General features: G+C 39.6%; 1 protein-coding gene across 1 annotated transcript in view; it reads left to right on the top strand.

The window, feature by feature from the left end:
• Positions 1–26435, top strand: part of LOC120620420 (group 10 secretory phospholipase A2-like) — a 43653-nt gene that overhangs the window by 12296 nt on the left and 4922 nt on the right. The window contains exons 4-6 of the mRNA XM_039885392.1: positions 4792–4881; positions 20702–20852; positions 22541–22650. Coding sequence (XP_039741326.1) covers positions 4830–4881; positions 20702–20852; positions 22541–22650 — 313 coding nt within the window. The 5' untranslated portion in view covers positions 4792–4829. The remainder of the gene's footprint in view (positions 1–4791; positions 4882–20701; positions 20853–22540; positions 22651–26435) is intronic.

Here is a 26435-nt window from a genome sequence, read left to right as displayed (position 1 = left end):
ATAATGTTATTTTTGGTGAGTGCCTATTTTTGTATATTTAGGGGCTTTTGATTATACTATATTAATTTGACCTTGGTTAGGGAGCTGAAGACTGAGTAGCTAAGATCAGTCATGTTCCTTACATGACTGACCTCCAATAAGAACCCTGGAGGAGCACTTAAATATATACAGCAAATATTAACAGACCTAAAGGGAGAAATAGACAGCAATATAATAATAGAAGAATTCAGTACCCTAATAGATAAATCATCCAGACAGAAAATCAGTAAGGAAACATCAGCCTTAAATGACATGTTAGACCATATGGATTAATAGATATTTCCAGAACATTCCATCCAAAAGCAGCAGAGTATACATTCTTCTCTAGTGCACATGGAATATTTTCCAAGATATGTTAGGCCACGAAATAGGTCTTAATAAATTTAAGAGAATTGAAATCCTGTCTAACATCTTTTCCAAATACAATAGTGTGAAACGAGATTAATTACATGGAGAAAACTGGAAAATTCAGAAATACGTGGAGCTTAAATGACATGCTACTGACCAATAGGTCAAAGAGAAATCAAAAGAAAAAAAAAATACCTTGAGACAAAAATGGAAATGTAACATACCAAAATTCATGGGATGCAGCAAAAGCGTTTCAAAGAGGAAAGTTCATAGGGATAAATGCCTACCTGAAGAAATAAAAAAAGTCTCAAACAACCTAACTTTACACCTCCAGGAACTAGAAAAAGAACAAATGAAGCCCAAAGGTAGTAAAAGTAAGGAAATAAATGAACTAGAGACTAAAAAGACAATAGAAAAGATCAATGAAGCTAAAAGCAGGTTATTTGAAGAGATAAACAAAATTGACAAATATTTAAGCTATCCTCATCAAGAAAAAAGAGACTCAAGTAAAGAAATGAAAGAGGAGCTGTTAGAACATACCATGGAAATACAAAGGATCATGAGACTTCTAGAAACAGTTATACACCAACGAATTGGACAACCAGAAGAAATGTATGAATTTCTACAAATACACAGCCTACACAGACTGAGTCGTGATGAAAGAGATTGAATCAGTAATCAAAAACCTTCCAATAAAAGTCCAGGACCATAGGACTTCATTAGTGAATTCTACCAAACATTGAAAGAAGAATTAATAGCAATCCTCCTCAAACTTTTCAAAAAAATAGAAGAGAGGAGAGCTCTGCCAAACACATTTTACAAGGCCAGCATTACCCTGATACCAAAACCAGATAAGAACGCCATACACAAAAAAGAAAATTATAGGCCAATATCCCTATATTGCAAAATATAGATGCAAAAATCCTCACAAAATATTTGCAAACTGAATTCTACAATACATTAAGAGGATTATACACCATGATGAATCGGGATTTATTCCAGGGATGCAAGAATGGTTCAACATCCACAAGCCAGTCATGTGATATACCACATTAACAAAGTGAAAAATAAAAATCATACTATCATCTCAATAGATGCAGAAAACACATTTGACAAAATTCAACATCCATTTCTGATTTAAAAAAAAAACCTCTCAATGAAGTAAGTATAGAGGGAACATACTTCAACATAATAAAGGCCATATATGATAAGCCCACAACTAACATCATACTCAACACTGAAAAGCTGAAAGCTTTTCCTTTACGATCAGGAGCAAGACAAGGATGTCTTCTCTCACTAGTTTTATTCGACATAGTATTGGAAGTCTTAGCCAGAGCACTTAGGTAAGAAAAAGACAGAAGAGGCATCCAAATTGGGCAAGAAGTAAAACCGTTACTATTTGCAGATGATATGATATTATATTTAGAAAATCCTAAAGACTCCATTAAAAACTGTTAGAACTAATAAACAAATTCAGTAAAGTTGCAGGATATAAAATATGTAAAAATTGTTGCATTTCTTTAATAAAACTATCAGAAAGAGAATTTAAGAAAACAATCCCATTTACAATTGCACCAAAAAAATACCTAGGAGTAAATTTAACCAAGGAAGTAAAGACTTGTATATTGTAAACTACAAGACATTATTGAAATAAATTGAAAACACAAGTAAATGAAAAAATATCCCATGCTCATTAATTGGAAGAATTAATATTGTTAAATTGTCTATACTGTCTAAAGCAATATACAGATTCAATGCAATCTCTATCAAAAATCCAATGGTATTTTTCACAGAAATAGAACAAGCAATTCTGAAATTTGTATGGAACCATGAAAGATCTTGAATAGTCAAAGCAATCTTAAGAAGAACAAAACGGGAGGCATCACACTCTCTGATTTCAAGCTATATTACAAAGCTATCATAATTAAAACAGTATGGTATTAGCATAAAAACAGACACATAGGTTAATGAAATAGGACTGAGACCCCCCAAATTAAATTACAACAAAGAAGCCAAGAATGGACAATGGAGAAAGGACGGTCTCTTCAATAAATGGTTAGCTACATGCAAAAAACACACACACACACATAAAAAAAACACACACAAAAAAAGAAACTAGACCACTATCTTATACCATACACAAAACTTAAAATTGATTGAAGACTTGAATGTAAGACCTGAAACCATAAAATTTCTAGAAGAAAACATAGGCAGTAAGCTCCTCAAAATGAGTTTTAGCAATATTTTTGTGGCTCTGATTCCAAAGGCAAGGGAAACAAAAGCAAAAATAAATAGGACCACATTAAACAAAAAGTTTCTACAAAGTGGAAGAAACCATCAACAAAATGAAAAGGCAACCTCCTGAATGGGGGACTGTAAATGCAAATCATATATCTGATAATGGGTTAATATCCAAAATGTATAAAGAACTCATATAACTCAATAGCAAAAAAACAAAAAAAAAAACCACAAAACAAAAAACAAACAATCCAATTAAAAAATGGGCAGAAGATCTGAATAGATATTTTTCCAAGGAAGATATACAGATGGCCAACAGGTCAATGAAAATGTTGGCTCAACATTAATCATCAGGGAAATTCAAATCAAAACCACAATGAGATATCACCTGTTAGATGGCTGTTATCAAAAAGACAAGAAATAAGTTGCCGAGGATGAAGAGAAAAGAGAACCCTTATACACTGTTGGTGGGATCATAAATTGGTGCAGCCATTATTGAAAACAATGTGGAAGTTCCTAAAACAATTAAAAGTAGAATTACCTTATGATCTAATGATTCCAGTTCTGGGTATTTATCCAAAGAAAACAAAAACTGTAATTTGAAAAGATTTATGCACCCTCATGTTTATTATAGCATTATTTACAATAGCAAAGATATGGAAACAATGTTAAGTGTGTCCATAATATTGTATTTTATATATATATATATATATACACACACACACACACACACATACATATATATATACATACATATATATATATATATAAAATACAATATTTTCAGCCATAAAAAAGAATGAAATCTCACCATTTGCGACAACATGGGTGGACCTCAAGGGTGTTATGCTAAGAGAAACAAATCAAAGAAAGACACGTACCATATGGTTTCTCTTATATATGGAATCTGAGAAACAAATGAAAAACCAAGCTCATAGATACAGAGAGTAGATTGGTGGTTGCAAGAGGTAAGAGAAATGAGTGAACTGGGTTGGGTTTGTTTTTTTTTTTCAGTTTAAATAAGTTGAAAAACAAAAACAAAAACAAAAAACCTTGACACCAAGGCTTGGGTGAGCTTTCCTGGTTGTCAATACTTCTCGCAGTTTGTAGAATTGCTGGAAGAATTCAGTGCTGTCCATGCAACTCCACTGGGAGAAGACAGTTGGAAGCGTGAGCCTGGTATATCTTGGACTCAGTCTTATGTGCCTTTTTCTTTTGTCGATTTTAATGTGTATCCTTTCTCTGTAACCATAATAGCTTCCCTGAATTCTGCGAGTCCTCCTAGTGAATTGTGACACTGAGGATGGTCTTGAGGACCTCCCCCCCACACACAATATATAAAGAGAAACATTTACATTTAACATTTAAGAATGAACACTTATTTGGTCATGAGAATGATGGATGTGAGGGGACTATTAGAACGTCCAAAAAGGAGATGCACGTGCTTCAACTAAGGAAGTATTAGTAGAGGCTGAGAGAAGTACTGACGAAGACAAATGGGCAGTTTTTGATGACTCATGGTATGTGGAGGTTGGGGTCAACTGGCGTGGATAACTGGGTTTATCATAGCTATGTGTTCTAAGATTGGATGCACAGGGGAAAAAAACAGTTTCTAGGAGGAAGAATTCGGTTGTAGACATGTCAGGACTGAAATGCTGGTGCAAGATCTAGGTGGATGAGTCTAGTGAGAAACTTCTCGAATCTGCGATGGGTATAAGGGCTGCCAGCACACAGCAAGTAGTTGAGTCTGTGGATAGGCAAGATAGCTGGAAGAATATGCAGAGAGCAATGAAAAAAGAGTCAAGTACAGGTCTCAGTGGCACACTGGGCGGTTGTTTAAGCCCCAAGTCTTTTGTAAGGCAAGGGGCCATACTGGCTATTCTGTACTAAATTTCTCCCCACTATGAAGGCCAGAGGTGTACTCCTTATTTTAGGTCATCAGGCTCTACTCCAAGAGAACAGAAACCTTCTCTATTGTTTATTGCAGTTGTAACGCCTGTCACATAGCAGCTACTCAAATACTTCTTTAATAGAGTAATTCTGAAACTGATTAAGAATAGCAACTACCAGAGAAAATAAATTGTTTTTTTTTTGGCCAGTAGAGTTGAATTCCTACGATTAAATGAGAAAAATATCACTAATTTAAGTTATATGTACAATTGTTAGCTGGAAACAATCACAAAGATTGAGAAGTTGGTTGTTGGATGACAGAAAGACATGCACAAACCAGAAGGACCATACTACCTTTTAGAGCTGGTAAATCTTTTACAATAGACGAGGATGCTCTCAGTTACTTCTAACTTAGTTATTGCTGGCATTTCAGGTATTTCTTCAGAACACTTATTCCCAGAGAGCTTCTCTATCAAATGAGTTTAGAATTCCCTAATACGCAGTCCTCAAAAGGCTCTAGGAAATTTTGCGATCAAGGCTTGTTAAATGCAGTGTTCCCCCAAATCACCTGGCCATTGAACCACTTTCCACCAAAGACCTTTTTAAATCTTGCAGAATCTCATGCCCTTGGGAACACTTCTTCTTTATACCAAGTTTGAACACTCTAAATGTTTTCCACAGTGTAGGCACTAATTTATAAGATCATTCTTTGACACCAAACAAATAGAAACAGAGCAAGCTTTCCTCTCTGGTGGATCGATGGTTTCCTCTGATATAATTAAGGAAATCATGGAAGATTTTATAAACCAGGTATAAAACTGAGTTTGTAGTGAAAGAATTTTGGCATTGGGCAGATCTGTAGCAGAGGACAGTGACAAAGAGCATGGGCACTGGAGCTGCTCTACTTCAAGTCTTGCTTCTGCCACTTTCTAACTAGGTGACCTTGGGCAAGTTGTTTAATACTGCTCACATCTCTCCCGCTGTAGAGGAGGAATGATAACAGTATTACCCCATGAGAATTACATTCAGCACATCACAAGTGCTCAGCAAGTGTTAGCTATTTCCCTTAAGTTACTTTGTAGTTTATGTTTATTAATTGTTATAGCATTTGAACAGCAGTCATTTTGAAAGGCGAGGAGTGTTCTGGTCAAATATTTTCATTTAAAATGGATTAGGAAATTAGCAAACATTTTCTGAGAATAACAGGCATTATTCTATAGATTAAGCAGAGAAAGAGATAAGTGAAATAATGAAGGGAATCTGCATTTTCAAGAACCCCATACAAACTTTCAGAAAAGAACAAACTTTCAGAAAAATCACATAGTAGTCATTTAAAAAAAAACTCCAAGTTTTTTGCCTGGTTATAAAAGGAGGTTTTCAAGCATAGATAAATAGTTTCATGAACAGATATCCTTCAAAAGAAACGAACCAGAATCATCAGAGAAAAATGATACCTTTTTTCTTTATGTTATAAGGAGTAGCTCATACAGCAGAGATTTCCAAAAGAAACCCATTATTGCACCTCAGATAGTATTTTTACTACTTGAGTGCATGATAATAGTTACCCATCTACAAGCTTTATTTGGAAATCATTTTCAAAAGCTGCGAACAAATACTATTAAGCTACTGAATAAGTAATTTGAAAATAAATATTCATAGTATAAGAAAACATATACACTTAACTGATTGTTTTCAATTGGTTTTACCTGCACCAAATTTGCTACCATTAAGACACTAGCTAAGAGAAGAAAAATTGTAAACAACCTCATAATTTAAATCTCTCTACAAAATGCTTAATTTTAGTCATTAAGACAAGAATATGTACTTTTAGAAAATAGATGTTTATTTTTATTATAAAAAAAGATGTTTCAAGAGAGAAAACTTGGAAAATAAAGAAGTGAAATAATAGAGGAAAACATCATGCATAACCAAGGTTAGAAGAATAGACACCAAAGTGTTCATAGCAATGACTTTTGTAGAGGCACTCAAAAAGCATGAAGTACACTATCTTTTTAATAAATATTTAAGTAGGAAGAGTTTAGAATACTTTGTTACTTTCTGGAAGTACTTCCATTTCACTGATGGAAAAAAATTAAAGCACTAAAGGCTATTTGTTGATACTTAAAAACAATGCCAAGAAATTGCCTTTGAGAAAGATCAAGAGAGGATTGTCTGGTGATCCTATGGTCACCAGAAAATTTTCCTGATATTTCTGTTTTAGTGACAGCCTTCAACCTTCAACCTTGAAGGGCTTCAGAATGAGTCACCCCAACACGTGCCTCTGTGGTATGTGGACTATTTTGAGCTAAAGGCAACTGAGACCCTAAGGGCTTCAGAGAAACTTCTGCCCCCATCCAATTAACTACCTAGGAGAATTTAAATTAGGAGCCTTGCCCATAATAACAGTATCACCAGAAATAACTTTTTTTTTTAAATTTATTTTAAAAGGCCTTGGTGGCAGGAATATAGTATAAAAATCATTAAAAAACTAAAAGGCAGTGACACATTCGAATATACACTTAGTACATAAATAACATTTCCTTTAGAATATAACTTTATGACCCAACTACGGGGCAGAACAAACTTGTAATTACTGAACACTTTCTTTTCTTATTATCCGCGAACAACTGTCCCCTCTGAAGCTCGAAGGTGCCTTACCTCATTTTTAGCTCAGGAGGTCTTGTATACCTCATTTTCCTTTTCTGTCTCTGAACCTCTCGTGTATCTGGGCTCTCTGATTCTCATGTGTGTGGGGTTCCCATATGTAGAAATGTCATTAAATTCAGTTATTTTTTTCTTGTTAATCTTTCCCATGTAGATTTATTAGACCAGCCTAAAGAGCCTAGAAGCTTAGAGGAAAGTATCTCCCTCTCCCTACAACCTCCTTGTATCAGGAGGGCTCAGGAATAGAGCACTTAGGGCATCTTTCCTTTCTGATAAACTCAGAACACATGTATCTTTAAATCTCTGGTAACCTTTCTTCTGAGTCATCATTATAGCAATAGAAGCTAACTTCAAACATCATTTCTAAAATTTCTAAAAAAAAAAAAAGACTCTGACTAGTTAAGGTACTATATTTCTCTAATAGACTTAAAGTTAAAGAATATTCTGAGGACTAGCAGTCATTACAGTGCCTGCTAAGCAGAAGGAATTTTAAGTTTCTTCAAAAGAAAAGTAAAAAACCTTGTGAATAACACCAAGGCATTTTATATGAAATTTCCATTTCACTTACCTATTATAAAAAGTAGCTCTTAGGCAACAAATTAGAAGACATTTCAAGAAACAGACAGCTATCCTTTGTCCTTCAGAGACCACCTATTCAGAGAAGAAATGAAATTCCCACCTTTTCTCTACTTTCTACCTTTTTAAATATATGGAGTGGGATGGATTGTGATTAATTATACCAACATGGATATTCAGAGGGACCCATTTTTATAACTCGGATAAGTATTTTCCCCCCTAATTAAGGCTGAGGTTTCAGTGCCCTTCTGTAAGCAGTGAAGGAGCTCATTAATAGTGTCTGTGAGCAATAGTTGCTACTATATAGGGCAGTGGTTCTCAGCCTGTGGCCCAGAAGAATCAACCACCGAAGGAGCTTTTAAAATGCAGATGCCTCTTGAAGAACAATGCTACCTTCTCACTACATCTTTTTGTTGCTGTTGTTCTGGAAAATATAATCATTTATGTTAATATGTAATATGGCTACTTTAAAATGAATTAATAAATATTTTTAAATTAAAAAAAAATACAGATGTCTCTGCCCCGTTCGAAAGCATCTGGATGAAAATTTCGGGGAGTAAGGTCCTGTATCAGGAGAAATTAAAAGCTCCCAGGTTATTCTAAATCTCATCCAGGGTCAAAACTATTATTGTAAACTAAGATATTCAAAGGTGGTTACGTATAAAATTAGAAAATAATACATTATTTTATTCCACCCTCTGTTTTAATTAGAAACTATGATTGCTTTCTCATTTGGTTTCACATGATGCTGTTTTGATACAGGTGTGACTTCTAAATGAAGGCTACTTCTAAGCTATTGCATCGGTTCCCCAAGAGTAGTCCTTGGACCAGAAGCATCACCATCACCAGGGAACTTGTTAGAAATGTAAATTATCAGGCCCTGCCTAGACACACTGAATCTGGGGATAGGACTCTGCAATCAGTGTTTTAATAAGCACCAGGGGTTTGGGAGCTACCGAGCTATCGTACAACTTTAAATCTAGGGCTGCCAGGTTAGATGCTGGTTATCTAGTTAAATATGAATTTCTGATAACGCCGAATAATTTTTTAGTATGATTTTATTCCAAGTATTGCCTAAGACATACTTGTACTAAAAAAAAATTCATTGTTTATCTCAAATTCATTTTTAACTAGGTATACTGTATTTCTGTGTCCTAAATCTGGCATTTAAATCTCCCTTCCCCCCATAGCTTTTAATTTTAGACCTGTAAGAACAAGATGAGTGTCCCCTTTTTAGGATAAATGCTTTTTTATTTATAAAGTTAATTTCATAAAGGAAATTTAAAAAAGAAGTAACTAAGTTGAAAGAAAAAAAAAACATTTCATTCACTGAAAATGCAGTGTTAAAAAATACACCCAAATGTTCACAGTGTTTATGCTTGACAGAGTGGTATTGTGACACAATGGTATCATTTACTTATAGACTTGAATTCCGAATAAGTCAGAACAGTTTGAGTTTAGAGGAAGTACTCTCATTTCAGTGATGGCAAAACTAAATGCAAAGGTTTACAGCTGATTTAAAAAAAAAAAGAAAATCAAGGTATTGCCTATTTGAAAATTTGTAGAGAAATAGGTGGATAGTAAACTTCTGATATCTGTCTATTTTGATTAGTTTCCACCTCTCACTGGAGAGTTTGTGCAGGGGAAGGTGCTGGTAGGTAGGGAAGGTAGGCTAAATGTGGAGTTTGGAGGTAGGAGGAATTGTGCCTGTCTCAGAATTTTAAAAACATATTTAAAAAAACGTATGTAACCCTTATTCTAAGAATGATCAAGATAATGATTTAGTTAAAAGAACTATCTTCTTTCTTAAAACATTTTTCTGATTAAAAAAGTCATACTTATTCTTTGTAGAAAAATTAGAAAATTATAGAAAAACACAAAGAATAACAATAGAGAAAACTGTAAAAATTTGTGGATAGCCTTGTGGCTTCTTTCAATATTGTATTTACATGTAACAATTATGGCATATATTACTGCACTGAGTCTTTTATAACCTAGTTTTTGCCTCAAAAACACATTTGACACTTTTCTCAGATCATTAGATTTTTTTTTCCACATAATTTTTTAAGTTAAATGTATCAGGGTAGCATTGGTTAATAGCATTACATAAGTTTCGGGTATACAGTTCTATAAGACATCATCTGTATATTCCATTGTGTACTTAAGTCTAGTCTCCTTCCATCACCATATATTTGACCCCCTTCACCTCTTTATCCTCCCCACTCTGAGAACCACCATACTGTTGTCTCTATCTACAAGATTGTTTTTTTTTTGTTTGTTTCTTTCTGTTTTATACTGCATACATGAGTGAAATGATATGGTTATTGTCCTTTTCCATCTGACTTCACTTAGCATGGTACTCTCAGATTGTTGCAAATGTCAATATTTCATCATTTTTTATGGCTGAGTATTATTCCATTGTATATATGTACCACATCTTCTTTATCCAATCATTGGTCAAAGGACAATGCGGTTATTTCCATGTCTTGGCTATCGTGATAATTACTTATAGGGATGGCTATATAATAATTTAACACCTTATTGTTAAATATTTAGTATTCCTAGTTTTTCCTGTTGTGTATGCAGAACATCCTCGGATATGGGTCTTATATATATATGATTATTTCCTTAGGGTAAAATTCTAGTCTTTCGAAGAGACATTGCTGGTTCAAAGGGCATTCTCTTTAAATGCAGCTCTACTGCTTTAACAGGATGTTAAGCAGGACTCTCCTTGATATTACAGTATTGATGACTAAGGTTCTGCCAGCTAGAGCCAGAGCCCTTCTCAGGGGATGAGACCTTCAGCCACTACCTGGCCATCATTCCCCAGTCTATATAGACGGACCTATAAAGGATAGATAAAAGGCATGGGAGCCATGAAGGAAGCCCCAAGTAACTACTTATGGAAGGACTAGGAAGAGGGGGCTGTAAAAAGGGGAGACTGGGTGGGTGTGTGCTAAGGCAGGGAGAGAAGGACTGGGGAGGTGGCAAGGCAGAGTGCTGGTGCTGGAGCCAGTATCTCCACTCCAAGGTGTAGCAAAGATGTGGGAGTCTTCCTTGTGATAGAAGGTTTGCAACAGAAAATGCAAAAGTATACATTTTGAAAGAGTGAGGTAAAGATGAAGTAAATAATATTTTAAAATATTTTGCAGCCACAATGGCTTTATTTTATCATTAAAACCTCAAGGCAATGCCTGCTTAGAATAAGATTAATTGTTAACCAGAGGAATATAAATGCTTAACACAAGAAGCCTTCTTGAAAATTTTCTATTTTCTTAACTGATTTTTTTCCAAGTAGGATTAGATTTTTACCTCAAATGTAGCTGGACAGATCTCCTTGAGAGTCAAAGAAACATCCGCTCTACTATTTTCTTGTTTCTGCCCATTTTCTGAAGATTAGTTTATTTAGAACTATAATATAATTTGTAAATCCAATAACTGGACATAGGAATACACAGGAAATACTGAAAGTGAACAAGCGGGAGAGGATGCCACTCTTAACCCTTTTGTATTGTGGTCCTTCTACTCTTCTGATAGCAGAATATCTGTGCCTGACATCGCTCATCAGTCTACATTAAATTATCAGAAAGCTTAATTTCTTTTTATTTTTTGATAAAAATAAATGTAAGTAGAAGTTTTACTCTTTTCTCTCACACACCCCAGAGGATTTTGTTTATTCCCTATAGTTCACACAGCTCTCCATGAAGACCGCTAGCTGAGAAAAGGGAAGGAGAGGGAATGAAGAAATAGATGATGTCCTGCTCCCTCCACTTCAGGTCTGATCTGCAACATGGGTAGAGGAAAGAACCATACACTCTTTGTGAGAGCGGTGTTTTAAAACCGGAGTGGAATGTTTTAAAAGACTTTATTTTTTTAAAGCCGTTTTAAGTTTACAACAAAATTGAAAGGATGGTACTGAAATTTCCCATAAACCTCCTGCCCCTGCACACGAATAGCCTCCTCCATTGTTAACATCACTCACCAGGGTGGTACCCCCAAGAATGAACTTACGTTGATATGTCATAATTATCCAAAGTCCACAGTTTGTGTTATTGTTCACTCTTGGTGTTGTGCATTCTGTGGGTTTGGACAAAAGTATGATATGTACCTATCATTATAATATCATGTAGAATATTTTCACTGCCCTAAAAGTTCTCTGTGCTCTGTCTATTCATCTCCCTCCATCCTCCACAACTGTGAATCATTTTGTTGTTTCCATAATTTTGCCTTTTTCAAAATATGATATTGTTGGATCATACAGTATTAGCTTCTTTCACTTAGTAATACTCATTTATGGTTCCTCTATGTCTTTCGTGGCTTGATAGCTCATTTCATTTTAGCACTGACTAATATTCATTGTCTGGTTGTACCACAGTTTATTTATCCATTCACCTTCTGAAGGACATTTTGGTTGCCTCCAAGTTTTGGCAGTTATGGTTAAAACTGCTATAAACATCATGTGGAGGTTTTTGTGTGCACAGAAGCTTTCAACTCCTTTGGGTAAATACCAAGAAGATCAATTGCCACGTCATATGGTAAAAGTATGTTTTGTTTTGTAAGAAATTGCCAAAGAGGCTGTACCATTTTGCATCCCTGCTGGCAATGTGTAAGAATCCCTGTCACTGAACATCCTCACCAGCATTTGGTGTTGTCACTGTTCTGGGTTTTGGACAATCTAATATGTGTGTAGCATTATCACATTGTTGTTTTAATTTGCATTTCCCTGATGACATATGATGAGGAGCATCTTCTCATATGCTTCTTTGCTATCTGTTTATCTTCTTTGGTAAGGTGTTTGTAAAGCTCTTGCGCCTATTTTTTTAAATCGGATTATTTGTTTTCTTACTGTTGAGTTTTAGGAGTTCTTTGTCAATTTTGGATAGCAGCCCTTTATCAGATGTGTCTTTTGAAAATATTTTCTCCCAGTCTGTGGTTTGTTTTCTCATTCTCTTCATAGTATCTTTCACATAGAAGATGTTTATCAATTATTTTATCCATGAATCATGGTATATCTAAAAAGTCATCACCATACCCAAGGTCATCTAGATTTTCTCCTATGTTATCTTTTAGGAGTTTTATAGTTTCTTTATTTTACATTAAAGTCTCTGATCCATTTCAGTTATTTTTTTGTGAAGGGCGTAAAATCTGTGTTTAGATTCATTTTTTTTTTTTGCATGTCCATGTCCATGTTCCAGTATCACTTGCTGAAAAGACTCTTTTTCCATTGTAATACATTTGTTCTTCTTGCCCAAGATCAGTCGACTGTAATTGTATGGGTCTATTTCTAGGCTCTCAGTTTTGTTCCAGTTTTTTATTTGACTATTCTTTCGCCAGTACCATAGTGCCTTGATTACTGTAGCTTTATAGTAAGTCTTGAAATTAGAGTGTCAGTCTTCTTTGTTCTTCTCCTTCAATACTGTTTTCGGCTATTTTAGATCTTTTGCCTTTCCACATAAGAAGCAGTTTGTCGATAGCCACAAAATAACTTTCTGAAATTTTGATTAGGATTGCATTGAATCTATATGTCAAATTGGGAAGAATTGACATCTTGGTAATATTGAATCTTCTTATTCATGAACATGAAATATCCCTCCATTTATTTAGTATTTGGAGATTCATTCATCAGTTTTGTAGTTTTCCTCGTATAGATCTTATACATAGATTATAAGATTATTACCTAAGTATTTAATTTTGGAAGTGCTAATGTAAATGGTATTGCATTTTTAATTTCAGATTCTACTTGTTTTTTGCTGGTACACAGGAAAGCGGTTGACTTTTGTATATTAACTTAATATTTTGCAACCTTGCTATAATAGCTTATTCTAGGAATTTCTACATTCTACATTTCATCATGTCATCTGTAAAAAAAGATAGTTTTATTTCTTCCTTCCCAATCAGTAAACCTGTTATTTTCTCTTCTTGTCATATTACATTACTGTCTTTGTCCTTTTGGGCTACAATAAAAAAATTGCCATCGACTGGGTAGCTTATAAACAACAGAGATTCACTTCTCACAGTTCTGGAGGCTTGGAAGTCCAAGATCACGTTGCCAGCAGATTTGGTATCTGGCGAGGCTCATACCCTGGCTCATAGATAGCCATCTTCACTCTGTGTCCTCACATAGAGGAAAGGGGTGAGGGAGGTCTCTGGGGTCTCTTATAAGGGCACTAATCACATTCATGAGGGCTCCACTCTCATGGCTTAATCACCTTCCAAAGGTTTCAACATATGAATTTTGGGAGGATACAAACCTTCAGTCTATAGCAATTAGCTAGGACTTGCAGTATGAAGTTGAAAAAGAGTGATGAGAGGGGACATCCTTGCCTTGTTCCTGATGTTAGCTGGAAAGATTCTAGTTTCTCATTATTAAGTATCATGTTAGTTGTAGATTTTTTTATAGATATTCTTTATCAAGATGAGGAATTTTCCTCTATTCCTAGTTTCCTGCATTCATTTTTTTTAGTATTTCTGTATCATTACCACTAATAATAAGCTCTTTGAACACAATTTAGGATTGCTTGTTGTAAGTGTTTTGTTTTTAGAATAACAGTCAAAATACTGTATTTTCAGGTCTCTTGAAATAAGTCCTCTCCTTGTGGTTATCTACCAACTAATTATATAGATTCATGCATTTCATTTGTATTTTTAGAAATATTGTCCTTTCAATTGAATTTTATTTCTAAATTATGTAAAACTTTTACACAAATCTGCAGTAAAAACTAATAAAATAAAATACTTTTAGAGAAATCTATCTTCTGTCTTTTCCTCAGTCTGTTCTCTTACTCCTACAGGTAACCTAGGTAACCATTTTTATTAGTTTTTGGTTTATTTTTCCGTTGTTACTTATATACATAGAAAAAGTCATATGTATATGCATTTATGTCCTTCCTCCTTTTAAAAAACAAAACAGGGCCAACTATTCATACTATTTTACACCTCGCTTTTTTTAATTTGACAATTATCTTGGAGATACCTCATAGCTATATGCAGTGTTCTTCCTCATTAAAACTGTGCAGTTTCTGATTAAAATTGTGAGGCTGTACCATTCCTCTGTAGATAGGTATTTGTGTTGTTTCCATTACTTTATTGTTATAAGTGTCAAAATGAATAACCTTGAGCATATGCCATTTCATATTTTTGCCAGTATGTTTTTGTGATAGATTCTTAGACTTGTATTGCTGGGTCAGAAGGTAAATGCCTATGAATTTACTCTATATTCATTAAACAACGACATCCCTCTTGCTCCCTCCCCATAGTCCTGGTAACCATGGGAATACAAAATTTCTTAAAAACAGAAACCAAAAACTGATGAATATCTTTATTCTTATGCCTGCGTCTCTGTGTTTTTAGGATAAAAATACCGAGATAACTTTTTCAATAGACAAACTTTATTAAAGTTTATGAGTCTATTTTTTTAATTTTATTTTTTCCTCTGAATCACAAAAGTTTAGGTACAAAGATATAAATAAAAGTAAAGTTTAGGTACAAAGATATCAAGAAAAGTAAAGATACAAAGATATAAATAAAAATCATGTAATTCTATCACCAAAAGAGAACTAGAACCAGTATTACATTTTGACACATTCCATTCATTTTTTCTATGTTTCTTCTTCCCTTTCCCTCCTCCTCCCTCCAGAGAGCCCCATGTATCTATGTTAGTGGGTATGTTCATATAAATATGCTTATGTATGGCTCTCTCTCAGTTGTATGGTTTGTAATTATAAAGGTAGGATTATACTATAAGTTTCGGCTTTTTAAAGTGTTTTTAAAAGGTCATTAAATATTCTTCGAAAACGCTATATGTTAGAATGAGTACATATTCTATCATATGAAGATCTCATAATTTACCTTTTTATTGTTGGGTATTTAGGTTGCTTCTAGGTTGTTTTTGCTCTTTGTTAAGGATCAACTTTGTGCATAAATCTTATCTGAGTATTTTCTTAGAGCTATTTCTGGAAAGGGGTTTCTGGGTCAAAGGGTGTGCTGGTCTGTGTTTGGATTCATCATTCTGTTATTTGTGGTCTCATGAGCTGTAAAAAGCACCCAGATTCACATGCTCCCCCCATGTTTAGAGTTATTTTACCTTCTAGTCATGGAGGAGTACTCACTTGTGTCACAAAGAAGAAGAAATCATTTTATTCACCAGACATTTGTAGCAACCCTTTATCAATACACCAGGATGAAACCTGAAGGCATGGTTAAATTGAGACCAACACTAGGGCACAGTTCATTGATAAGCATAACTCACCATTAGAAGTGAGCTGATTTCTGACTCAATTCACATTCTGTCATACCCCCTCATCTCAGCACATTCAACCTAGGCACTTTTGGACATGACTTATGATTTACATTATTTGTAATATGTTAATTGAGGAGTAGGACATTTAGTATATTTGGTGATGGAACCAATGCCCCAGTTATCTAACATAATCAAATTATTCTGTATAAATGAGTTAGCAGATGATTGAGGCTAACCAGTTAAAGTGGTAAAGTTTTTAGTGAAAAGTTCTAATATTAAGAACAGATTTCCTGACTAATGGACTTATCAGTGTCAATGAGTTTTCTTCTGTGCATATTTCAAGGAAATGGGAAATTCCTTGAAATCAAAAGTCTTTCTGTATAGATTTATGTGAGATATTTTATCTCCCATTACCCATCGGAGACCCCATGTTTTGGAGGGTCTGAAACCCATAATCTGTGTGGACAAGCCTTAATTAAACACTTGTATATGCTAGGCAGGCCCATGCTGGGGGCTCAAGAGATTCAGGCGTTGCTTTGAGAAACTCACCCCAGTGGGGAGACAATAATAACTCAAAGAGTGGCAGACATATGGCCTGACGCCCTAGGTTTTCATAGATAGAGGCAGTCAGAGGTTTGATGTAGAAATTAATTTGAATGTGGGCTCCCCTGATTCTTGGTTCTCAGCTTCTCTGAGCCTGAGTTTCTTCCTGTGAAAAGGGGCCACCAGGGGCCTGAAATTATAGGATCATGCATCTGGTGTCTTTAGAACAATATATAGCCTATGGGAAATGACATCACCTTAGTTGCCATTGTTTTTACTAGAGCTTGGCCATGGCCATGGGAAGGGTCTAGGGTTGTACTCTCAAAAGTAGTTATGACTCGAAATCAATAGAAATTAATAAGTAATTGGTAAGGACAATAGGGACAGATGTGTGCCACAATTTTCATCTCTTTTCAATGCTGAGCGCCTATTATGTATGTCCCTTGGAGAAGGTGGGAAGGGTGTGGGGCTGTGGGGCTAGCTCCCCTCCCCCACGATTCCAGCTTTCTTTTATCAGAACCCACTGTGTGACCTTGGGCAAATCTTTGACTCTCTCAGTTTCCTGACTTTAGTGGGGATGGGGGGGCAATGCAGAGAGCTGATTTCAAGGGGTATCAGGAGCGCCAGATTTCCTACATTTAAAGTGTTTAAAATCACCTTCAGTCCCTCCCCCTCCCCCCAAGACGTCTTTTGGTGAGCGCGGGAGGGGGCTGCAGGTAATAATAACAGAGCACCCTTTCTGCACACCCACGTGGTGACTCGCCCTGTGCTAAACGCTTTTCCTCCATAATTCTCCCGAACCCTAATCTGAGACATCCTGGGCTGAATCCTCTCTCTTGGCCCCGCAAAACCATTCGATGACCAAGATGCAGAGGTCAGGGAGGGACTTTTCTTGCCGCCCCAGGGGCCCGCCCTTGTGGGGCTCCGCCCAGGCCCTGTGGGAAGGTGAGGGCAGGGGCGGGACCGGACGGGGCACGGGGGAGGGGGTTTGGCCCCGGCTTGGTGACTACACTAGCCCGCCAGATGTCTCACACCTGCCACCATCCGATGTATCCACTGCCTCTGGGCCTGCCAGTAATGCTGCCGCTGCTGCTGCTCCTGGCCCCTGGACTCCTGCCCAGTGCAGGTGAGTGAGAACTGGGCCCCTCGGAGGACCCAGGAGCCCTCAGGACTTGGCTAGCCTTCTCTAGAGACCCAGGAGCCCTGCTCCCCACCCCTCTGCAAGGACTCCAGCCCACCAGCCTTCCCCAAGTTTCTGGAGCCCTACAGCCCCCAGCCCTCCTTTCTCTCGCTCACTGACAGATTCCTTTCCAGGCTTCCAGGAGTCCTGTCTCCAGTCCTCCCCAAGAGCTCCCACTCATTCACACCTCCCAGGGACCCCGAACTAGCCCAGCCCTTCTCCAGGGGCCCAGTGTCTTCCCCAGACACCCTGCCACTCACTGTAATCCTCTCTAGACACCAGACCCTCCCCATCCCTGTGGCCTGGGGTCCTGTGAACTGACTTTTCCTCCTCCTGTCCCTGGAGTCTGAGATTGGACTACCAGGGGAAACCAGAGGCAGAGGAGCAGGGGAAGAAGGGGCCCGGCCCTACCTGGGGTTGGGGAAGAACATAAGGTTGCCTTCTCACCCACTCCTGGTCATCACCCTTGGAGAGGTTCCCTCAGTGACTGCTCATTTCTGGGGTACACAGACACACACAAGCGCAGGAAAATATACAGATACCACACTATACACATCCACATCTCCAGCCTCACCTGGGCACTAAGGTATAGGGCTCATGGACTGACTCACATATAGACACAAACAGAGATACTCCAAGAGGAAATGTGCCCGCACGCCGCACGTGCACACACACACACACCACGCACACCCAGGCCCAAGGGAAGATGGGAAGATAGGAAGCCTGGACAGCTTTGGCACTCCCAGCAGAGGCTGCCGTGGGCAGACAGAGCAAACAGACCCCGGACTGACCTGCCCCACCTTAGCTGTCCCAGAGGGAGTATTTACCTTGGTTCCAAACCCAGTGCTGGGTGTCTGCCCCATGCTTGGGTTCTCCGTAGGGCAATGCCTAGGACCCTGTGAGATGGCAGAGCATGGTTAGGTCTGGGCAAGGGGCGGAGGTGTCTCTGGGGACAGCTGTGGAGTATAAGGTTAAGACTGGGATCCTGTCAGATGTGCTTAGACTGGGGCTTGGTGGATCCAGAGGTCAAGGGGCCTTGTCTGGATGCCTACTGCATGCCAGGGGATCTGGAGCTGCCTATGGCAAAGATCTGCCCAGAGCGCTCCCAGGTGAGAGGGTCACTCCCATAAGCAGACAGCAGCACTGGGTGACAAGGTCCCCTGTGGTTACCTGGGATGAGGCAGATTCTCGGTGGTGACCGGTGAGCTGGGTGAGGGCATTTGCAGCACAGGATATATGTGATGGAAAGTTTAACTGGAGAAACAGAAGATGATGAGCAGGGTCCATGTGGGGAGCTTTGGGAGAGGACACTGGAGGGAAGGGAGGGGGCTGGCTCTGGCACGGCCTCTGGGCCACAGTGAGGCCCCTGAGCTTTATCTGGAGGGTGGTAGAAGCCATGGGAGGTTTCGGGCAGAGGTGTGGGCAGCTGGGAGCAGCACTCGGCAAGTCCTGGGACAGTGAGGACCCAGAAAGGAAGGTGAAGTTTTTAATGCTACATTCATTGTTTATTTATTTGTTTGTTTGTTTCTCTTTAATTCATCTTTATTCCCCCACATGAATATGCTAGTTTTTCCACTGAGAAAAAACGAAATTGGATTTAATTTTGGCCTGGATTCTTCAAAAAAGTTAGTGTGTTAAAAACTTGTTCTGGATGAAAAAACATGAAAGAGACATGATGACCAAATGCAGTGCATGAATCCCTGGATCCACAGTCCCAGACTAGTGGAGAGTGGACTTCCAGAAATCGGGCATGACTGAGCGTGAGCTTCTGTTCTGCAGCTCACCAGCCCTGTGACCTGGAATGGGTCCTTTTACCTCTCTAGTCTCAGCCTCCCCGTCTGTAAGTGGGTTAACAGCTGCCCACAAGACGAGGAGGCTATGCCATTGACAGGAGGCGATGCCTATAAATTGGGGAGCACAGTGCAAGGTGAGCTTCAAGAGATTGCCTCTCCTACTGTTGCTCTGACTGTTGTTTTTTGACCGAAGGCCAGAGAGTAGACTCATTGCCCTTACCAGAAGGAGGGGTCACCCTGGGATTCTCTGATGTCCAATCCATGTCACAGCGGGTTTGAGGCCTTTGACCCTGAGCAGTGGCCCCCCTTCTTGATGCCTCTCAGCTCTGTTACCCTCCCCTGTGAGGAGGAATGAGCTCTGGACTGGGAGTCAGAAGTCTGGGTCAGAGCTTCCAGTCAGGCAGGTTCTTGTTGGCCATGTGACTGTGGAGGTCATCCTTCCTGCACAGGCCTCATCATTCTCACCTGTGAAATGCTGCGGTTCTAATGGTATCTACTATGCATTGCTGTGTGTCAGAGCCATGGCTGGGTTTCGGCCGCAGCATCTCCCTGTGTGGGAGGAAGCTGTGCCTAGGCAGTAAAAGTAAGAGGAGATGTGAAGGGCCCTGAGCCAGAGTCTCGAGGGGAGTGGTGGTGGGGCAGGGGAGATCTAAGGACAGGGAAGCCCCCACAGAGGAGCCCTCCTTGGTGGCAGAGACCCTGTTTAGCTCATCTCCATTGTGCAGTACTTATTACAGGCAACTGGGTAGATGTTTGTTGCACAGCTTGCCGTCCGACTGCATCTGGAATTGACAAGGGCACAGGATTGGGAATCTGGGCATTCCAGGAAGAGGAACAAGCCTGTGTAAAGGTCCAGTGATATGATCCTTCAGATGACGTGGCTCTGTGTCTTGTTTTTTCTTTCATGGCTGCCTTGAGGATATTGGTGATAATAGTTAGAGCTTGTTATGTGCCAGGTACTTTACATGCGTGATCTCATTTCATTGCATGGAGTGAGGTCCCCTTATCCCCCTGTTTTACATATGAGGGAACCAAGGCACAGAGAGCCTGAATAAGTTGCCTGAGGGGACACGGATAGGAAGGAGGAGGAACTGGATTCAAACCCAGGCAGTCATCCAGGCCCTTCTTAGGCCAGCAACCTTCCTTAGGGCAGACCTGACCTTCAGTCTCTCACCTTTGTTTTCCCCCCAGTCTCCTTGAAGTCACATGTGCACCGGCGTGGGCTCATAGAACTGGCAGAGGCCATAGACTGTGTTGGCCCCCGCAGCCCCCTGGCCTATGTTAGCTACGGCTGCTATTGTGGCCTGGGTGGCCATGGCCAACCCCTGGATGCCATTGACTGGTGAGTGCACACTTGGGCTAGGCTAGAAGGTCTCCCATCCCCTAGGTTAGTTAAGGCCTATGAGGAAATTGCACATGGTACTACTACCTTGTAGGCAGAAGGCCTCCTAGATAACATGGCCAATGAGGCCACACCTTGGTGCCAGCTGCCCTCCCAAACCTGGCCATGGGATGATTACTTTGGCTGAATAAAATAACATAAAGTTGATCAGACATAATGCACCAGAAACTATCTTGAGAACCCCTTTGAGTCTTCACAACAATTCCATTTCAGATATGAGGAAACTGAGGCACAGAAAGATTGAATAACTTGTCTGGGGCCACATAGAGAGTAAGGGTGGGGTGGGGACTGAGATTTGAACCTAAGTAGTCTGGATGGATTCATACCTCTAATCACTGCACTCTGCTACTGTGTGAGAAGTGCCTGCTCCATGTAAGACTGTGGTCTTAGATCTTTCTGTGACTTCCTCTCATTTACCCTTGTGGCCTTCATTGGAGACAGGCATGATGGCTATCCCCATTTTACGGATGAGGGTCCTGAGGCTCAGAGAAGCACAGCCACTCATCCACACAGCTAGTAAGTGGCAAGAGAATTTGATTGTCTCTTCCCTAGCTTGGATGCGATTGTCACTAACAGGCCCTTGCTTAGCTCTGTGCCTTCGAGGCTCCTGTTGTTAGCCATGCCCTCCCACTCTGGTTGTCTGATTCCTGTACATTTTTCCAGATGCAGCCCAGGTATCACCTCTTCTAGGAAGCTTTCCCCGAAGCTCGGCTGGGCATGGCACCTCCTCTGGCTTTCAGATTCCCTCTCCTTACTTCATATCTCAGCACTTCTCACTATGCATGGGGCGTCTGGTGGCTTGTCCGCCTCCGCCACCAGACTGAGAACTCCTGGAGGGCAGAGCAGAATCTGGCTCACCTGTCCCTGCTAGACCCAGCAGAGTAGGGCTGATGGCTAGATGGACACAATACTAGTGAATGAATGAATGATGGGTAGGTTTAGGGACATCTGTGCGTATTCCTCAGGGAATTTTTCAACAGTAAATAATAATAATAATTACAATGATAATAATTATCATTATTATGTGTCAGGCCCTGGATTGGATGCTAGAGACACTGTGGGGTACAGGACAGAAATGGTCCCACCTTCACAGAGCTCTGTTCACTGAGGAGGTCAGATATTAATCAATCTCACTAATGAGGGTCTCATTATAAACCTGCTATGAAGAGAAGGAACCTGGTTTTATGAGAGGATGTTAACTAAGAGACCCTTATAGCCTGGGGTGGTAGGGGGCCTGATGACATCCTGGGGTTGGGGCCTGGTACTTGGGCTGAGACCTAAAAGGAAGAGTGAGCATGAAGTTGTCCCAGGCAGAGGGCAGGACATGGGCAAAGACAGAGGCAGGCTCACTCCAGCAATGGGAGATGGATATGGCTGGAGCTCAGAGACTCAGAGTGAGGCAGGCAGGGGCCAGGCTTGAGCATGTGCATGGGATGGAATCAGTGCAGGATATATTGGGCTTGGCAGAATTTTTTTCCCAGGATAGAGATTCTTAGGGACAAAGTTTGGACTAGAAGATGCTGTTCCACTGTGGGTCCTCACTCACTCATAGTCCTGGCATAGGAAGATGTCCAGGAGAGCAGCCCTACCTTCACTCACCTGCTGATCTGCCTGTCTGCCATCCACAGGTGCTGTCATCGTCATGACTGCTGCTACCACCATGCAAATGAGGAGGCTGGCTGCAGGACCAAGGTGGAGCCCTACTTCTGGAAGTGCGTCGATAAACGCATCATATGTGGTGAGTCCCCAGCAACACCTACATCAACCTCCCCGAGAGTCTCTGGGGTATCCTGGTCATAATAACTTATCACTGCTTCCAACTCTCCATAGACCTCCCTTTGGATTTATCTAATATAAGTGACCTTTGATACTGAGCACTTAAAAAATGAACAAACAAACCTATTTCTTTGGTGTCTGGACAAAAACTGAAAAAGATAGGAATAACACCAGATATAAACAACCTAAATGTCTATCAAACGGGGCCTGGGTTTATAAATCCATGATGTATCCTCACTGTGGCAGACTCTGCAGCCTGGAGAAATGATAAGGTAGAGCCATGTGCTGACATAGAAAGATGGTGAGTGAAAAGGACACATTCAATAAAGCACCTTTTGTGTTAAAAAGAAAGAAAGAAAGAAACTTGCAAATAGTATGATACTACTTTCCATGACTACATCTATGTATATGCAAAGCTGAGAAAAAGTTATGTAAAAATACACTCCAAACTGAGGATGGCTGTCATCATCTCTAGGGACAGGATCAGGTTGAGGGGAGTGATGTTCTCTGTAATGTTTCCATTTTTTACAAAGAGAATGTCTTCATGAATTCTTTGTGAATTAGAAGTTAAAAAGAAAAGGAATACACAGCCTGATGTGTTTAAGGGTAAAGTGCACCAATCTCTGCAAATTACTTTGCATCAAAACAAAATAAAAAGGTGGATGGATGATGGATGGACAGATTATTTTCTGATGGATGGTATTTATTAGTGGGGGTGATTAGTATACCTCATTGTGGTTTTGATTTTCCTTTCCATGATGATGTTGAGCATCTTTTCACATGCCTGTTGGCCATTTTCATATCTTTGGAGAAATGTCTTTTGCTCATTTTTAATTGAGTGTAAGAGTTCTTTATATATTCTGTGTACTATACCTTTATCATATATATAATTTACAAAGATCTTCTCCCATTCTGTAGGTTATCAGATATGTAATTTACAAATATTTTCTCCCATTCTGTAGATTACCTTTTCATTTTCTCGATACTGTTTTTGACATACAAAAGTTTTAATTTTGATAAAGCCAGTTTATCTATTTTGCCTTTTGTCAGTCATATCTTTGGTGTCCTATCTAAGAATCCATTGCTAGATCCAAGGGCATGAAGATTTACTCCTGTTTCCTTCTAATTTGTATCATTTGAATTCTTATGTTTAGGTCATTGATCCACTTTGAGTTAATTTTTGTATATGGTGTGAGGTTGGGGTCCAACTTCATTATTTTGCATGTGGATATCCAGTTGTCCCAGTACCATTTGTTGAAAAGACTCTTCTTTCCCCACTAAATACTCATGGTACCCTTGCTGAAAATCACTTGACCTTAGTGGATGACTTCTCTGGTCCTCAGTTTCCTTACCTTGAAGATGAGTGTGGCAAAAATTTTTTTATAAGGGTTTATAATGTCATAAACAGATCCGGATCCGAACCTCTCTCTGTTCTCACTACCTCCTACTAGAGAAAAATGAGGTTCTGGTGTGACTTTCCACTATAACCACAGCTTCTGCAACTTGGTCTGTTCTGGAGGGAAGGAGTCAATTGTAAGGGTTACTAGAAGGATGTTCTTAGATATGTACAGATCCTCAGCCATTATTTCCTTAGTGTGACTTAGGAGCTGGTGTAAAAGTAAAGCCGAATTAATATGGAGACATAATATCAATATTTAGGACTGAAAGTGCCCTAGACATCATCTTGTCCAGTCCTCTTATTTAGAGTTGGGGAAACTGAAAACCAGGGAAAGAAGTGACTTGCCTAACGTGGTGCCAGAGTGCCCACTCCTGGGGCACACTCCCTGTCCCCAAGCTGCCCTCTTCCAGTGTGAAATGGGCCTTGAACTGGAAATATGTTGAAGATCTTTCCTTTCTACTTTCAACTTGCATGTTCCACTTGCTCCTAACCATGTGAAAATGGTGTTTGTTAAATATTTATTGGTGTGTCTTCTGGTGGAGTCTGTGCCTGTTTACAGAACTGCTCTCTCTGAACTAAACTAAGAACCAAAATATCTATTATGTGTTTTCACTAAAAATATTCTCCTATTCTGTTTGGAGGTATTCTGAACATAGTTGTTTACTTAATTACAGGTGTGGCCCATTTTCCATTTATGGGCCTGACTTAAATATATTAAAAAGAATTTTAAGACTATAATAATATTTACTGGCAGGCCTTTATTTTAAACTTAACCCTTGGGAGCTATTTTTCCTTTTGAGTTTTTATTATTCTTGAATAACATGATGCTGTTGGTTCCCGAGGCTATGGAGCAGTCAAACCAAGTCTTGCTTTTGAAATACTCTGTCTTGCTCAGTAAGGAGGGTGAGAACACAAGGGAGGTACAAGAGGTCTTAGGCTGGAATCATGGTCCACTCCATCCCAGCTCTGTGGCCTTGGACAAGTTACTGAATCCCCTGAGCCTCATTTCACACATCTGTAAAATGAGAATAATAAAACTTGGATGCTGAGTTTGTGTGAGAATTGGAAACAATGTATGGCATTTCTATATTTTTCCAACAAATATAATTGAGAATGTACTCTGTGCCAGGCTCCGTGCTAGGTTTTAGGCAAGAGGGAAAATCTAGGCTCTATGTTCTAAAAGGTGGAGGGCGGGAAGTTGTGTCTGTGCCAGATGCTTTTGTAAGTACTGTTGGAAAACAAAGCAGGTGAAGTACTATACCTGCTACAACAAGGATGAACTTGGAAAACATGATGCTAAGTGAAAGAAGCCAGACACACAAGGTCACATATTGTATGATTCCAAGTATGTGAAATATCTAGGGTGGGCAAATCTGTGGAGACAGAAAGGTTAGTGGTTGCCAGGGACTCAGGAGAGGGGTAGTGGGGGTGACTCCTTTTGGGATAATAGAAATGTTTTGGAACTAAGTAGAGGTGGTTGGTCACACAACATTGTGAATATACTAAATGCCACTGTGCCCTTTCAAATGGTTAAAATGCTAAATTTTGTTCTGGGAATTTTTCCTTAACAAAAAAGCAGGGGTGAAGAGTGAGGAATGTTCTTTTAGATAGAATGGTCAGAGAAGCTTTCACTGAAAAGATACTATTGAAGCAGAGTCCTGGAGAAGGAGCGCAGCCACATGAAGAGGTGCTGGGAATGAAGTCTGGGTGGTCTGAGGAGCACAAGAAGGACAGTGAGACTGGAGCAGAGTCACTTGGGGTGAGAGAGATAGGTGATGATATCAGAGCGGTGGGGGCCAGATTCCATAGGGCATTGGAGGCTTTCCTCTGAGAGAGGCTGGGAGCCAGGGAGGGTTTTGAGCAGAGGAGGAACACGATCTGATTTGCATTTTAACTGGACCACTCTGACCATGTCCTGGAGAGAACAAGGGTGGAAGCCAGGCACTGGTTATAAGGCTTTACAGTGATTTGGTGAGCCACAGCTAAGGCAAGTGATGCCAGTGGAGGTGAGAGGGGCCTGGCTTCTGGACATATTTGACTGGAAGATAGAGCTGCAAGACTTGCTGATGGATGAGTGAGAGAAGAGGACCTGGCTGGGGTGTTTGTCCCAGTCACTGGTCCTTAGACAGCTGGCTTCTAGCCAGCTCTATGGGAACAGTGCCACCCTGGAGCTTCAGTGGCTCCTTCCTCAGAAGTCCCTATCCCACGGGTCACATTGTTCCAAGGGTGCCTCTGTCTCCATTGTGCAGCTGCCCATAGAAAGTTTATAGGCAGAAGGGCTCACTCTCTGCACTGGCTAGTTTTATTACCATTTTTACACATTTTCTCTCTCTCTCTCTCTTTCTCTC

Source organism: Pteropus medius, unplaced genomic scaffold (genome assembly GCF_902729225.1).
Source record: "Pteropus medius unplaced genomic scaffold, Ma_sr-lr_union100, whole genome shotgun sequence".
NCBI classification, from domain to species: Eukaryota; Metazoa; Chordata; class Mammalia; order Chiroptera; family Pteropodidae; genus Pteropus; species Pteropus medius.
The sequence above is the reverse complement of the archived record's forward strand: the minus strand, read 5'-3'. Positions and strand labels throughout refer to the sequence as shown.